Source organism: Mesitornis unicolor, unplaced genomic scaffold (assembly GCF_000695765.1).
Source record: "Mesitornis unicolor isolate BGI_N332 unplaced genomic scaffold, ASM69576v1 scaffold16645, whole genome shotgun sequence".
NCBI lineage: Eukaryota > Metazoa > Chordata > Aves > Mesitornithiformes > Mesitornithidae > Mesitornis > Mesitornis unicolor.
The window spans coordinates 8,104-22,836 of record NW_010187640.1 but is presented as its reverse complement, the minus strand read 5'-3'; the positions used below and the strand labels follow the sequence as shown (position 1 = coordinate 22,836).

The following is a 14,733-nucleotide window of genomic DNA, read 5'->3' as shown; positions in this document are numbered from 1 at the left end:
CCTAACGTTCTGTGATTCTGTGATTCTGAGTCACCAATCAGAGATCTAAAGCTACAAATCTCTACCCTCTGAACATGTTAGGATAAGAATGCTACTCTACATCAAAAAGGAATAAGGCTGTCCCCTTACAGGGATTCTAGAAGCACATCTCAGTTGGTAAAATTACACAAGGGTCATGTAAACCAAATGTTCTTTAGTGACAGTTAGGAAAAATTACACCAAAACACCAGCCAGGGCAACTGTAAGTAATGGTTCTGAGTAGTGAAGGAACTTGGAAAAAGACCCAAGTATCTCAAAGTTTTACCCAGTTTCTTAACAGAATCTCTGGCAGCATCCTCTTCCATTATAATCAATCAATGAACACAGGAACTACGCACATCACAACAACCCTGGAACATCTACAGAAAATCCTTTCACTACTTCCCCCCATAAGAGAAGTATTTTTAGCTTCTTTCAAATGAAGTTGCAGCAAATAAAAGGAAAGCCAGCATCATATGACACGCTAGCTCTGTGTGTAACATAGGCAGTGTTTCTTACTCTGCTGTAGTTAATGGACTACAGGATTAAACAGAAAATGAGCGCAGTCTCATTTTACCACACAGATGCAATCAGCATGTGTTTAATGCCATGTGTAGTGACTTCACAGTCTTCCCACACCCATGCTAGTTTGAATTTCAAGTTGCAACAAACTGCTGCAAGACTCAGAGATCATCAAAAGAGACGACTTTGACCTTAGCAAAGCAGACAGACCTAAGGACATAATTCCCTTCCTTACACAACAACAAATTTGAGACCCATGGCATATGCAAAGCAGATGTTCTTGGTGTAGCACATTAACGTGCATGGTATCTCCATCGGGGCATATCCATATGAGGTGACCGAAGAGAAGACAGGATAGCACTGCCTGAAAATCATGCAAGTTCTGAACTATTCTCAGTGTTTACATCAGGAAATCACATTTTAATTGTGGCAGATGATACTGGAATATGCCTGTTTTACATACATGTTTTCTCTCTGTAGCCTTCAGAGATTTTGCAGCGTAGTAAAAGAGTTGGGTTCCGCACAATGCTACCCAGTATTTTGTCCAAGATGCTACCTAGAGAGGAAAGACAAAAAGAAAAGGCAATGGAGAAGTGAAATGTTTCATAATATTGAGCCACACAATAGCAGGCATCATCCTGCGACAATATGACGGCAGTAACTGCCCAGCCCAAACCCTCAGCCGTGTTTCCACAGCTGCTGTTTCTAGTTATTTGTGTAGGCCTGTGAATGCATTAAAAATCTAGACAGCAGAAAGAACACGTGCCACTCTTCACCACTGCAAGAAAGATTTTCTGCACCTTACTCTATACTTCCTGCAACCCTTATTGAACACTTCACCGAGTTACATCTGTCCCTTTTCCATTTTATGCACTGCCATAAGGTATTTCCCCATTGTCATGGATATGTGTTCATAAGGATAGCCTTAAAAACTGAATCAATCTGTCAAACAGAATGTCAGCAGTGACCCTAAACATGAATGAGCAAGGCAGAGGAGATCTCAGACATTTGAATTAGTGGCAAAAGTCCACTTCAGTCTATTTATAAATGGGTAAACAAAGAAGGTGAGAGAATGAATTAAAAGTCTTACTGTAGGTTTTTTGCCTTCTTTCAACAAAGTCTTCCTCCTGAGAACACCTTGAATAGTAACTGCTCCTGGATACAAATGAACAGCCAGATCTTCAGATTCTAGAGAGCTGAAAGGAGCACGAGAAGAGTTGTGTGAAATAAAGTATTTCTCCTGAAGTAATTTTCCAATCATTACCACAAACTAACACAAACATCTGTATTTTAATTTAGAAATGGATTTCATTGTGGAAAAAAGACTTTGGCTGTTACAAGGAATTGCTGTTGTGTAATTTACACTCATAAGCAAAAGTGATCAGAAAAATTAATTAGCCAAGCAGGTAACCCTTAATTAAAAAAAAAAAGGAAACTCAGACAACTGAAATGCAAGAACAATTAATTTTAAAAAGCAAACACTTGAAGTACGTTCATACTTTTTCCTGTACGTGTTAAAATATCTCCTTCAGCCCTTGTAAGGAAGATTGAGTATTTTTTTGTTAGAAACACTGGAATCGTTAGCACGACAAAAACAAAGCACAAGTCAAACATGCACAATCTTTAAAACGTCTGAAAGCAAGAAGGGTGGGCAGGAGCAGTAATAAAGAGTAGAAACCTGAACCACAGCTTTAAGGTGTTTTAATGCATCTGGTGCTCTACTAATCATCTACCCTATGCAGGATCTAAGAGCAATGGGCCAAAACAAAGAAAACTTAGCTTTATTAAAGTTAAAAAGCTGGCTAGCTTACAAAACATTCTCAATCAGAAAATAAATTACAACAGGAAAAATTTTGGCAAATGTCAATCAGAGCATGTAACCAGGAGCTTTCTAGAAAAGCCAAGGAATTGAACAGCGCCTGAATCTTGTAGAAGTCAGGATGTGCTGTTTCCTCCATCCTAACATTCATGAACGTTCCACATAGATTGGAAATCGAGCAAACGTTCTCATTGCAGCACCTACTGAGGATGACGATGGGGAGACAATTTTGGACACTGATTGATGTGAATGAGCTTAATTCAGTGAGACAATGCTTGCTTCTTGACGTGAAAAAAGTTTCATAGCTAATGGCCATCTCTTTCCCAGCTACAGTGCCACACAGCTGGAGACAGATTCTGTATTAAAATTAATCAGAATAATCAGTGGTATTACTATGTCAGCTTGCAAATAAAACTATACATAACAGATTGAAGCCAATTTTAATGCGTTGCTCATTTTAGCCGTATTTCTTATTTCAAGGAATAAGGGAAAAGAAATTCAATACAGAACTGTCAGCAAAGAAAAGATCTTGAATGCCATCCATTAGCACAAGATGCAGCTTTGTTGTTCACATAAGAACTACTAACACTGCTACACAGCGGTGGGCAGCTGAAAAGCGACTTCTAGTAAAACATCTTTAAGCCTTGATAGAAAGATCCAATGGTTCAGAATTTGGATTGTCAGACCAGAACGAACAAAAGCCCTTATGGCAATATAGGTTAAGTCATAGAAGAGGAAAGCTTTAAGTCTGAAGAAAAAGGTGTCTACCTTTATTTTGACACGTAAGTTAGAAAAGTAACATCAGAAAACACCCACTTAAATTATTAAACCAAACCAAATCACCAACAGCAGAGGGAAAGTTTGACACCTCTGTGCGCAGTGGGGATTGTACCTGCTGGCCTTCATGTGGCCTCGATAGCCATTTCGTGACACTCTTGTCCCCGGACCGAGAGAATGGTACAACCTGTTCCTGTTGGATTCCATTATAAATTGTACGTATTACATATACTTTTATTCACACAAACAGCACAGTATTTTTTTTGTGTGTGCGTATCACAGAGCCAGTTCTTCCACGTAAGACACAGAGGATAATTTTATCTAGAAAAATGCATGCAGGGGTAGATACCATGGGGTTTTATTTCATCAGATGTTCTCTTTGTCAGAAATAATAATACTGAAGTGTTTTTTTGGCACTGAATAGTAATACATTACGCGAGCAAAGTCTGCATTTAGTTCTTAGACATTAAATCAACGTAAAGGAACCATATTAATAAAACTTTTACGTCTTTAAGTTCTGACTATAGATGTTCCTACCAAAAATATTCAAATTCCATGAGTATGCACACATACAAACTGTTGGGCTGAAATCAAAACCACTATCAAAATACAACTGACACTGCTTAAAATACTGTTGTCCTAAGGAACGTTGAAGTAAGCTCAGAAACGTTTCAGTTCTCCAGTTCTTACAAGCTTTAAACTTTCCATATAAGCTTCCCCTTTCAGAGTCCTTAACCTGATCTATACTGTTATTCATAGCCAGGACCTGGTGTTCTAGACCTGCCTTTTGAATACTGCTTTGCTTCACTGAACCTTGTTTTTCTGGATCAGATCTCTGAGATGACTGAATTCCCTTTTAAGTCGACAGAAGCATATGCCCTCTGTCCTTACCTCCTGGGGTTTTTTATCCATTTTTCTAGCTGCTCGTATTGTGCTGAAAAACTGAGAATCAGATCTAATGCTACAGAAGCAGGCAGTTGAGTACAAGACTATGAGAATTTTACAGGCAAAGTCTCCTATGCAGTATAAACATGGCAATGTGTCACCTGTGTGTGCGGTTGTGCATTAGCTGGACAGGGCTGTATTGCTCAGAATGGGACACCTAAATCTGTAGCGCTGTTCTGTTTCAATCTGAACTCAGAGTAGCATACAGCAGGCAAACCAAAAAGTAGTAAAAGAAGGGACACAATAAAGGTCAGCAGCATTAAATGATGCTTTGTTATTTGTTTTTAAACCAGGTCAAACTATTGCCTTTGCTGCAGAAAGAATTATCAGAGACAGACAGTAACAAATTGTCATCTACTAATCTATCCCAGGATATGCCATCATTTGCTTTTCAACATAACGAATATCTTTCAATTCATTAAACATTTTTGTTTTAAAATACATTCAAGATACAGACAAGTAAAATAATAATAAAGATGAAGGAAGGAAAACCACAAGGTAATCTGTATACTTGTGTGTACATATATTTTGCAAATAAATGGAGTATGTTTTCTTCTTACCTTTAAGCTTGGGGTTTTTTTGTGTAACAAGGAGGCTGTCACTCTTGCATTTCAGCTATTTCAGCAAAATCCACCCAGAGACACTCAGGATGACAACCAATGAGAATGAAGCATCACTTCATCTACTGCCCTTAACTGCCAGGACTTGGAATTAAAGTCCTGCAAGTAGTTTTGATTAGCCCATAGGGACACTCCAATGCCAAAAGCTCTCACTCAAGTTTCAAACTTAAAATGCACTTAAAACCAATCAGTGACTCCAGTTCTCACCTCTTCCACATTTCTCAGTTACAACAACAGGAGGGCCAGGAAAACCAAGAGTATTTGATTCAATTCCTTCTGCTACCTAAGGAATCCATGTGTGGAGCATCTCATTATTTCTTGTTAGGCATATTATGTAGATTTAAGCCCTCCTACCCAAAGATATCCTTCCTAAATCACTAGGGAATATTGAATTCCCACCTGCATAGGAAGCAGTCATTAATAGCACTGGAAGTATCCCAGTTTTGCCAGCAGCTGATAATTCCAGATAACTAACACTTCACCCTCACTTAAAAACTCTTTTTATAATAATGGAAACCAACCTTTTGGTAGAGACCAAAACCAGAGAGACGTCCTCTCTAGTCAGCTTAAATTTTAACGTTTGCATTTCAGTGTATTACCTCCTAAGTTCCAAAACCATGCTGCTTCATCTTCTACATGAAAGAAAAAACACAAGGTTGCCGCATATCTAGAAGTTTCACACATGATGTTCTGAATGTCTGTAAGGAACCCAATCCCTCTGCCTGCCAGCAGGCAAGAGAACTGGACCTCAAAAACATGCAACTTCAGGGTTCCCAAAGAGCTCTAGCAGGATAGAGGAAAGCACTGGAGGCAAGCAGATTTCGGAGAAAAAGGAATCTTCTGACAGATTTGTTTGGCACAGAGCAACCCTTTCAACTGGGGGGAGTCTGGGCCAGCCAGATCTCATTACAACAGGGATGAAAAACCCCTGCTTTGTCTCACAAGTCTATACAATTCTGGTGAGTGCTACCATTCTCTAAAAACACGAGCTTAAGTCCGAACCTTACTAAATTTATAAGTTTGTTAAGCTACTTAAGTTAAAAGCACTCAGTTCACTTTGTCTACGGCTTTCCCATGTAACTTTTTGGCTTTGAGAAATAACCTGAACTTGAGTAATTCCATAACGCAACAGGGAGGGAAAAGGAAGAAGAAAACCTTTTGATCATTGAAGATTTCATCCCAGAGCACATCCAAATTACGGATGTTCTTTCCGACCCGATTTTCTTTCTATGCTCATATGCAAATTTCTTATTTCTTATCTAATAGAATCATGAGAGCACTTCCTCATCTACGTAGTCATATTAAAGAGTTCACCTTTGGCACCAAGATATTTTCAAAGATTTCACAGAACTTCAGCTGCTTCAATGAATTGAAGACGAATATAAGGTTTGTGGTAACAGTTCCCAACTATGAAGTTCTTTGACAAAAATTTCTACCAAACACGTCTTCACAGCGTGGTAAAAAGTCAACCACGGCAATTCTGAAGGTGAATTACCTGAAACTAAGTTATGGAAGCAAACTATGCGTTGAATGCACATCTAACTTAGCTGTGGAAAGATGAAATTTCCAGCTTTTAAACTACAGCTGTTAGGTTTTTTTCCTCATTCTCAAATACAACATGGGAAAGGACTGAAGTGTCAACATCACCTGAGCATTTGCAGGTATTTGAGTAAGGAGCAAGACACTAATTCTGAACCACAACTTCAGACATTAGCAAGGGGCACTACTGTGCTTTCTTCCCATGTAACATGGGCAGGTAACAGTGAAGGGAGGAGCAGGTGGGAGAGACAAAACCAGTGACAATTGTCAGTGACAAGAACAAAGGGACCAACAATGTTTGAAATGTCTTGGGGAAAGTGAAAATGAAAAACAGGTCGTACGAATAACATACACAGAATACACAAATGTATGAAACAGAAAAATCATTTGGGGTTTAATGGCACTCTGGTTGAGCTATTTAGAAGAATGTGTGCAATGACCAAGCATCCCATTAGAAAAAAGGCCCTATTAACTACTAGTGAGCAGGAGCTACTCCTCTGCTGCTTTAACAGACCCAGTGAACTTCTTACTGTTTGTTTCTATTCTTACATATAGATCACCAAAATAAAGCATCATTTTCAGGACTGAATGAGAGAATGTAAGCAGCAACGTCTGAATAAAGAAATGCAGTTTTCGAGTGGCACTTTTTCTTACCTTTCAAATGCTGGCCAGGACGTCTCTTCACTGAGTTCAGAACCATCACTGCTACCTTGAAAAGGTAAGAATGATCGATAGTTTATCTCATCATCTACAACTCAACCACTTCAATTGTGCCCGTTTCTCCTCAGAAGAAGTTAAGACTAAACAAGTGAAAAATACTTCACTAAAATGCTACAATGAAAATACTTTGTGATTTGCTTCAGGAATTCCACATAAACCGAGCAGAGATTTGAATGGACTGGCTCTAGAGGAGTGCTAATAAACAGGAAAGGCATTTTCAAAATTTAAAGAATATCCTAAATGCAGACTTGACTGATTAACACAAGAAGCATTTAAAAAGAAAGTGAATTCCAATAATTATTTATAAATTCATATATGGTCATGACAAAAAGGCACAACTTCACAACAGTTCAAACTCACTGTTGAATCTCCAACACATTAGAAGGTTTTGCTGATCTGAGAAATCTTAAACAACTTTTTAAAGCTGTCTCACACTTACTATATGAGGTCATAACACTCTGTCTTTCCTTCTGTGCTGCACAAAGTAATCCAATATTACTGTATTTTATTTTAAACACAAAAAATAGAGGACAAACAAAATCCAAGCATCTGATGTGATGACTCATGGCAGGCCCACAAATAGCTTATTAACTTTTCCAATTATAGTAAATCCTATGAGCCTGAATTAGTATTTAAATACAGACATTAGGTAGTGTTACTTAAAAATCAGTAAATATACACCAGTATACATGTACTGTTAACTGAACTCGGTAACTTCAGTTACCAACTGCACTACAAACAGGGTTCAAGCTGCTGTCTCGCTAGCTCTTCACCTTCTCCCCATGCCAGCTACCATTCTTGCCCTCCACTTCAAGCCAACATGTGCTTTTGGCTCTAGACAATCCCAGCTCCTCAGTTTCAGCCTAATTCAATGTCAGTCAGTGCTAAAAGCCCACCTTCTGGCACACTAACTTGACAGCTTGTTTGCTCTGCCTCCTGAATACCCCTATATAAAAGGAATAATTGACTTACAATGTTTTTCAGACAAATTGGAAAAAAAAAATATCTGAATCAATGCACTTTACTTAAGGGTTCCCATGGAGACACAAAGACTGAAAATGGGAACAAGTTCCCAGTTTCTCTGTAATTTTTCAGAGAAAATCAGCAGGGAACAGTGGTGGCCTGAAGAACAAAGATAATCTGTACAGAGGTAAATCTGGATATCCACTGAGTAAACACATTATTATGGAGGCAATAAAAATTCACACAGAGTTAATTCCAGCAAATAGCCATGAAAACCTCAGCATGGACTGAAGTTCTCTCCCTGCAAAATTCAATACAAAATATATGCCTTCACCTTCTAGCCAAGTCAACTTAGATGCCTCTTTTCCAAATATTAGCTCAACATCTTCATATTAACATGATCTCTAAGGGGTACAAGGTAATTCGGTCTCAGCTTATCCTGAACTTTTCCTAAAGGAAGATCCTAACCTGGTTCACACTAACATTAATGTAAGAGAGACCTGTAGAGTGGAAGAAGCTAAGAGACATAAAAGTAATGTTTCCATGCAGCTCCAAGCTCCTAAGCTCGGCAAGAAGGGCAGTACAATACTCAACAGGTGACTCATTATTTTCTAGAAGTGTCTTGAAGATTTTAGTACTTATGTTCTCAGATCATTGATCCTTAAGGATTCAACTGCTTTAAAGGTGACAGCAGCAGGTAGGCTGCCCATAAAGGAAAAGTACAGCTACTTATACAGCTACTTACTATACTACTTATACTGATACTTCCTCTGCATCTGCGAGGACAATGTACTAAAGAGCCACAGTTACCACAGCTGAGTAAGTGTTCTTACTCTAAGTGACTGTCTGCACAATGTAATCTATCAGCAAACAGCTATTCTGGTGCCACAAAGCAGGTGAGCAAGAAGGGGTTATCAAAATAATCAGAAGTTCTGTTCAGCACAGTTTACATCTGAGCTGCACCACAGAAAATCAAGAGAATGTGCAGACTGAACTCGACATGAGTAAGCTGTACATGCTTTTATGCAGGAACACTGCCAGACAGATAATTAACTATCCCAGGCAAAACTGGAATAGCCAGTTGGAGAAACCTATCCAGATGGAGCCCGCTGTTATGGTAGAAGTCTTTGCAAAATCCCAAAACAAAGCTTGCAGTTTCCTGGAAGAAACAACTGTCACTCAGTATTTTCAGCAAGTGAAAAGCTCAATGATTTATTTCATCCAAACAAAAACACAGCTGCACGCTCTGCAAGGCAATATGCAAAGTGTCTTCAAAAAAACAAGTAATGTGGTTTGGGGATGCAGAGACAGAATCAGATGTAAGAGAATTCAGAGACAACTTTAAGAAGGTATTTTGGGTAAGACCTACCAGCTGACTGTCTTTGAGGATGACTGTTTATAAGGGAGTATCTTATAGTAAGATCTTTTAGCATGCTGAACGACAATTAGGAAGGCAGGTTTCAAGTACGATGATTTCTCAGCAGGATGATTTCTCAAGGAAGGGCATCCAGCATCCTGGACTGTTGCAAAGGTAAGAGTGAGCCACCCAAGGAGCACAGACAAGAGAATGGCTCGAATAGAAAGTGAGTAACTGATGCTGCTATCAGCTGTGCTCACATCTACCTAAGGCACAGACTGCATTATTCTAAGCACATGTAATAGTCCAGAATGGCAGGTCCTGGAGTATTTCTAAAAAAGCCTGATCCAGACCTATCCAAATAGAGAACCTCTCCTATTTGTTCAGTGAGCCTACTCATGAATTTTGTAGTAATTCTGACTGGAAGAGATCTCGGGAGGTCGTCTGGTCCAACAGACTACTCGAAACAAACCTGACTTGGCGATCGGATTGCTGAGGGCCTCGTCTACTCCTGTTCTTCAAGGATGCAGCATCTGCAATCTCTCTGAGCAACCTGGTACTGTGCTTCACAACCTGCATGTGACAAAAACCTTGCCTTGCACGTAAGTGAAATTTTCCTTGTTGCTATTTGGAGCAGCATGTCCTGCAAAACGGTGCCATAATTCCTGTTTGCCCTAGTCGTCCAGCCAGCACTAAAGTTATTTGGGACAATTAAAGTCATATTTATTTCCTTATTACTGCATAGATTTAGCTTTATATTAATAGGCAGTGCAACTTCAATACGACGAGAGCTCTACCAGATTGAGGCCCACGTGACAGAAACCCACAGAATGAGAATTAACTAATTCTAATTTTACTAACAATACTGTATTATGAAGTAATTTTTTGTATTTAAAGTAGGTTGATACATTAAAATTTTCTCTGAAATGACATTTTGATGGCAACTATATTAGCTTTGCTAAGAAAGTTATATTTCAAACACTGTACTGAGTACTCTACAGAGATTTAAAAGCTAGTTTTTTTAAAAAAATGCTAAGCAATCTATAGGAAAAGAGCTGAAATGTCATCTTTCAGAAAGTGATAACCCTTATTACAGTATGAGCACAGTTACAAAAGTTTAAACAAAGTTGTGTGATTCATAAAGTCTCACTTGAAAAGTTTAATCTACAGAGAAATTGCCAATTACACTTTCAAAAGCAATGTTAATTTGGAACTATTGATTTAACATTTATATTGATGCCTATACAGGTCTTAAAAAATGTCAAGGAAAACCTGGCACAGGTTGTGTTTTAGCATTCGACTAGCCCTCTAACACTTATATAGAGCATCTCTAACAGGATTTTTTAGATTTAAAACACACTACAGTTTCTGCACAATGAAGGTTCTCATACTAGAAAAAACTCCTTTCCTGAAAAGCAAAAGAAGAATATAACATTACATCCCTCCCTCCTAAACAGAGGTGAAAGAAACTGGTTTTTAACTTACTAAAAGTTAGATGCCTAGCCAAATTCTGTTTAAACATTAAGTGCACTATTTGACTATCACCTCAACTGGAAATATTTCATTCATTCAGTACTTTAAAAAATATATCACCTTCTTAAATTCTTCTCAAGTAAGCACTCAATGTTTGTGCTTTTCCAACAGCCTCAAGCAGGTCTTCAGGTTAAACTTAATTACAAATCCTAGGTAGCATAAATCCTTGCTGTTAAGTAATGTTCTGCACAAGCTTTGGTTTCATGTAAGAAGCCACTTGACACAAATCACTATCTTCCTAGTTTTCTCTATTGCTAATAAAATCTAAGATTTATTGTACAGCATTAAAAACAAATCAGAGTTGTGTTTATCTTTACTACATAACAAGGAAGGCTTTTTACTGTCTAAGGAATAACAGCAATTGGCAAAATGCTTTCTTCGCTAACTGTGCTGATGATGACCTGAGAAGTTTCAGGATTTACACAGAGCTCCAGCACTGCAGCTGAATACAGACATGGATTTTCTGTTCACGTTTATAGATGTGCACATACATACGTGTATGCTACAGCCCCACAGACAGCATGAGGCTAGGTTCCTAGTTATGCGATAGCCAATGCCTATACCACTGCACACCCAGGTCCCCCCTGGTCACAGCATCCACTTATTGCTGGAAGTCTGGGGATACTGAATGCTTCACACAGACTTCCTTTATCCAGGAGTTAGTCCCCAAAGTTAAACAGGTGTTAATATAAACAAACCAACCCCAAAGAGTTTAAAAAGTATTCTGACTAAAAATTCTTTTCCCTTCTCAAATCTGAACCTGACACTCTCTTGGCTCCAGTTACAGAGTGCTGCCAGAGCTCCAGTCACTGTAGCTGGTGACTGACCTGACAGAGCTTGAAATTCTAACATGGAAACAAAAAAATTGGCCTGAAGATCTGAACATCAATTGCTGCAGCACAGTACAGCCCAGCTAACATCACGGAGATGGACTCGATATCCTAGAAGTCATGTTCTGCTTTGTTGAATCTATGCCCGCACTGAAAATCCTCGTGTATTTGAACTAGTTCATTTACCATTTATCTACTGTACAACTAAGTTTAAATAGCTCAACTCTGGCTTGCTAGTTAAGTAGATAAGAATGGTATAAAGACTGGCAAACAACTCAAGTGATATGTCACCAGATAATCAACACAAACATCCAATAGCCTCACTGACAGTGAGTTACATCATGAAAAGGTAACAGAGTCAAATAACCAAATTTCAAGATTAAGATGGGGCAGAAACGGGGTTTTATACAGCTGCATAAATCACAAAAAAACCTAGAGCATGTGCAAATAAAAAGAGATGGGTTACTAAAACTCCTATATATCCCTCTCATCTCAAATCCAGGGATCTACTTGTGCATTTTTAACCTCAAGTATTATCCAGCTCTTTTCTTTATCCTATTTGTAAAGCAGTAGTTCCCAATAGCAAAATGGGGGTCTCCACATGGAGGATGAGAGACATCGATGTACTCATTTAAATGGAATACTAAAAAGCAAAGCATATTTCTTCTTCCTGAAGCCTTACCCCAACTTTGCTCTTCTGACGCAGACTGCAGCTGACTCAGAGCCCTAAACACCTGAGAAGCACGCAACAAGGTGAGGAATCAAACAAACATTGGCTGTGTAGAACTCTTCCCTACTGTATAGGCTGCCAAAAACCTGAAAGTAAATGCACACACTGTATACCTACACCCATACTTCATTTATTTATAAAGAAATATAATCCCTTGTAGAATTCAAGTACTTCAAGATGGTGACTTAATAGAGGAAAACTCGGATATTCCTGTATGCATTTTATGCCAGTTTTGGTTTGAAAACGTACTGTTCTTCCAAAGGCACTTTCTTACATTTCATGCAGCATTAATTTCTCTGATTGCATTAGAATAACGGCTCAAGATATTCTCAAGTGATAGGAACACAAATGAAGGCAAATGCTGAAACGACTTAGTTTCTCCAGAGCTTTCATCCATATCATTGTAGATTAGGAGAAACAAGTGGGAAAAAAAACCTGTTTGAGAAGGAAAACACTCCAAAGTTAGAGCAGAATTTGCATCCAACACTGCTACAAACACAATACACAAATGTGGGTTTTTTAAATTTTTAAACACCTAAAATCACATTCTCAATTTCAGCTGAGTGTTTCCATGTTCCTACTTCGACATCTGTTCTTAACTGGCATACATGTGAGACAGCACACTTCAAAAAACAACTCCTAAGCAAAACTGCTTTGCACCCAGTACATTCGGTTGTTTTAGAGGAGGAAAGCCATACAGAAACAGTATATGAAAAGCAGAGTCTATTTTACACTGTCCCTTGACCTCTACAGAATTATTTGGATAACTAGCCACTGTAAACAAAGTCATCTTCAGGAAAGAAATACAGCAGTATCTCTGTACAGCTGAGACAAAACATAAGAAATGGTGGAAATTCAAAACTTCTGAGAGCATTAATGAAGCTGAACAAACATTGCTGCAGAGATACCTATGGATATGCTTACGCAAGAAAAGAATATTAAAAGTGTAAGGAAATCAGGGAGTATTAGAAAACTGTGTATTCTTAAAAAAAAGTATATCTTATGAATAAAAAAAACTTTCACACTATTTTTATTGCAGCATGATCTAAGTAAAAGTACCTTAATTTATCTTACTTTTAGGTGAGGAGGTGACAGCAGGCAAATATATGCAGGAGAGCTGCAGTAAGCGTATGCAGGTGGTTCCTTCAAAGCAGCCAAGAACAATGCTTAGACCTCAGAAGGGCAAACTGACTCTTTTGAACGAGTGTTACAGCGAGCTCATCACCACGAGGGACTGCAGAACAGAACTACAGCAGCTTTAAGATTTACTGATAGCAAGTAGCAGGGGTCCTCAATGAACTTTCACTGCAAAGTAAAAGCATCTGTTCCTATTTACTTGCTGCTTTAGGAATCTTTCACTGTAAGAATAAAAATAAATTTAAAAATCCACCTTCTTGTATCCTTTATATTTGAAAGATTACACTAATGTAAAAACTTTGGTATGCTATGCATCATTCCCAGAAAGGATGATCAGTCTTTCCCAGTACAACAGAAATTGTCCATCATCATTTGAATGTGTGTTTTAAACTGAGAGACACACACACACTGCTGGATCAACTGCTCAGGTTTACCATGCTTATATGCAGAATAGAATCTCATCCAGCCATGAATCTCAAGCCTGGTGATGCTCTAACTCATCTCTTATCAGATTGAAAGCTTCTGTCACAGAGATAACTGAAGAAATCCAAGTGGAAGTGTCCTCACGTGTCTGAAGAAGTTGGTGTGTTCACCAGTGGAAAAAGAAACAGCACTATGAAGAGTCTTTATAACAGGACTATAAATTGCTTTACTGAATTGTAAATGGACCACAGCAATCTGTTAACAGCAAAGGTGACTGAAAAGGCCTGAAAAAAACCGCACAAATTCACATACCCTAACAATTTAGATAAAGCATCACATCTTTGATATTTGATGTAGAGGCAGATTATATCAGATCCTCCAATATGAAAGGATTGGAAAGGGCTGTACAGCTCTGAGCCCTCAAAACACAAGAGTGATTTAAAATAGTATTACAGTCATCCTTAAGGTCATATTTGAGCTGCTGGCATGTCAGAAATGCTGTCTATGTTTTGAAGAGGGATCATTTATCCTAAAAGTTAAGTCCTGTATAGACTTCTACCTAAGAAAAGGTAGTCCTGTTTCTAGAGCAACAGGTTTAAATCCACATTTACGGGCAAGGTGAGGAATAACACACTCTTCAGTACACACATTCAGAGGTTTTCTTGACAGTCTTTTGAAGTTGTGCTGTAGAATACCGTAAAGCTCCTCTCTGCGGCAGTGACTGTACTATTTCCAAGTACTGAGTAAACAGACTACTTCAAACACGATGGAGGAACTTTACAGCTTCAACCAACTTCCTT

General features: G+C 38.5%; 1 protein-coding gene across 1 annotated transcript in view; it reads right to left on the bottom strand.

Moving 5' to 3' along the window:
- Positions 1 to 1,003: 1,003 nt before the first annotated feature.
- Positions 1,004 to 14,733, bottom strand: part of RALGPS2 (Ral GEF with PH domain and SH3 binding motif 2) — a gene marked incomplete at both ends in the record, with an annotated part of 21,385 nt that continues 7,655 nt past the window's right edge. Inside the window, 4 exons of the mRNA XM_010185523.1 lie at positions 1,004 to 1,096; positions 1,631 to 1,736; positions 3,252 to 3,329; positions 6,895 to 6,949. Of these exons, the coding sequence (XP_010183825.1) occupies positions 1,004 to 1,096; positions 1,631 to 1,736; positions 3,252 to 3,329; positions 6,895 to 6,949 (332 nt within the window). The remainder of the gene's footprint in view (positions 1,097 to 1,630; positions 1,737 to 3,251; positions 3,330 to 6,894; positions 6,950 to 14,733) is intronic.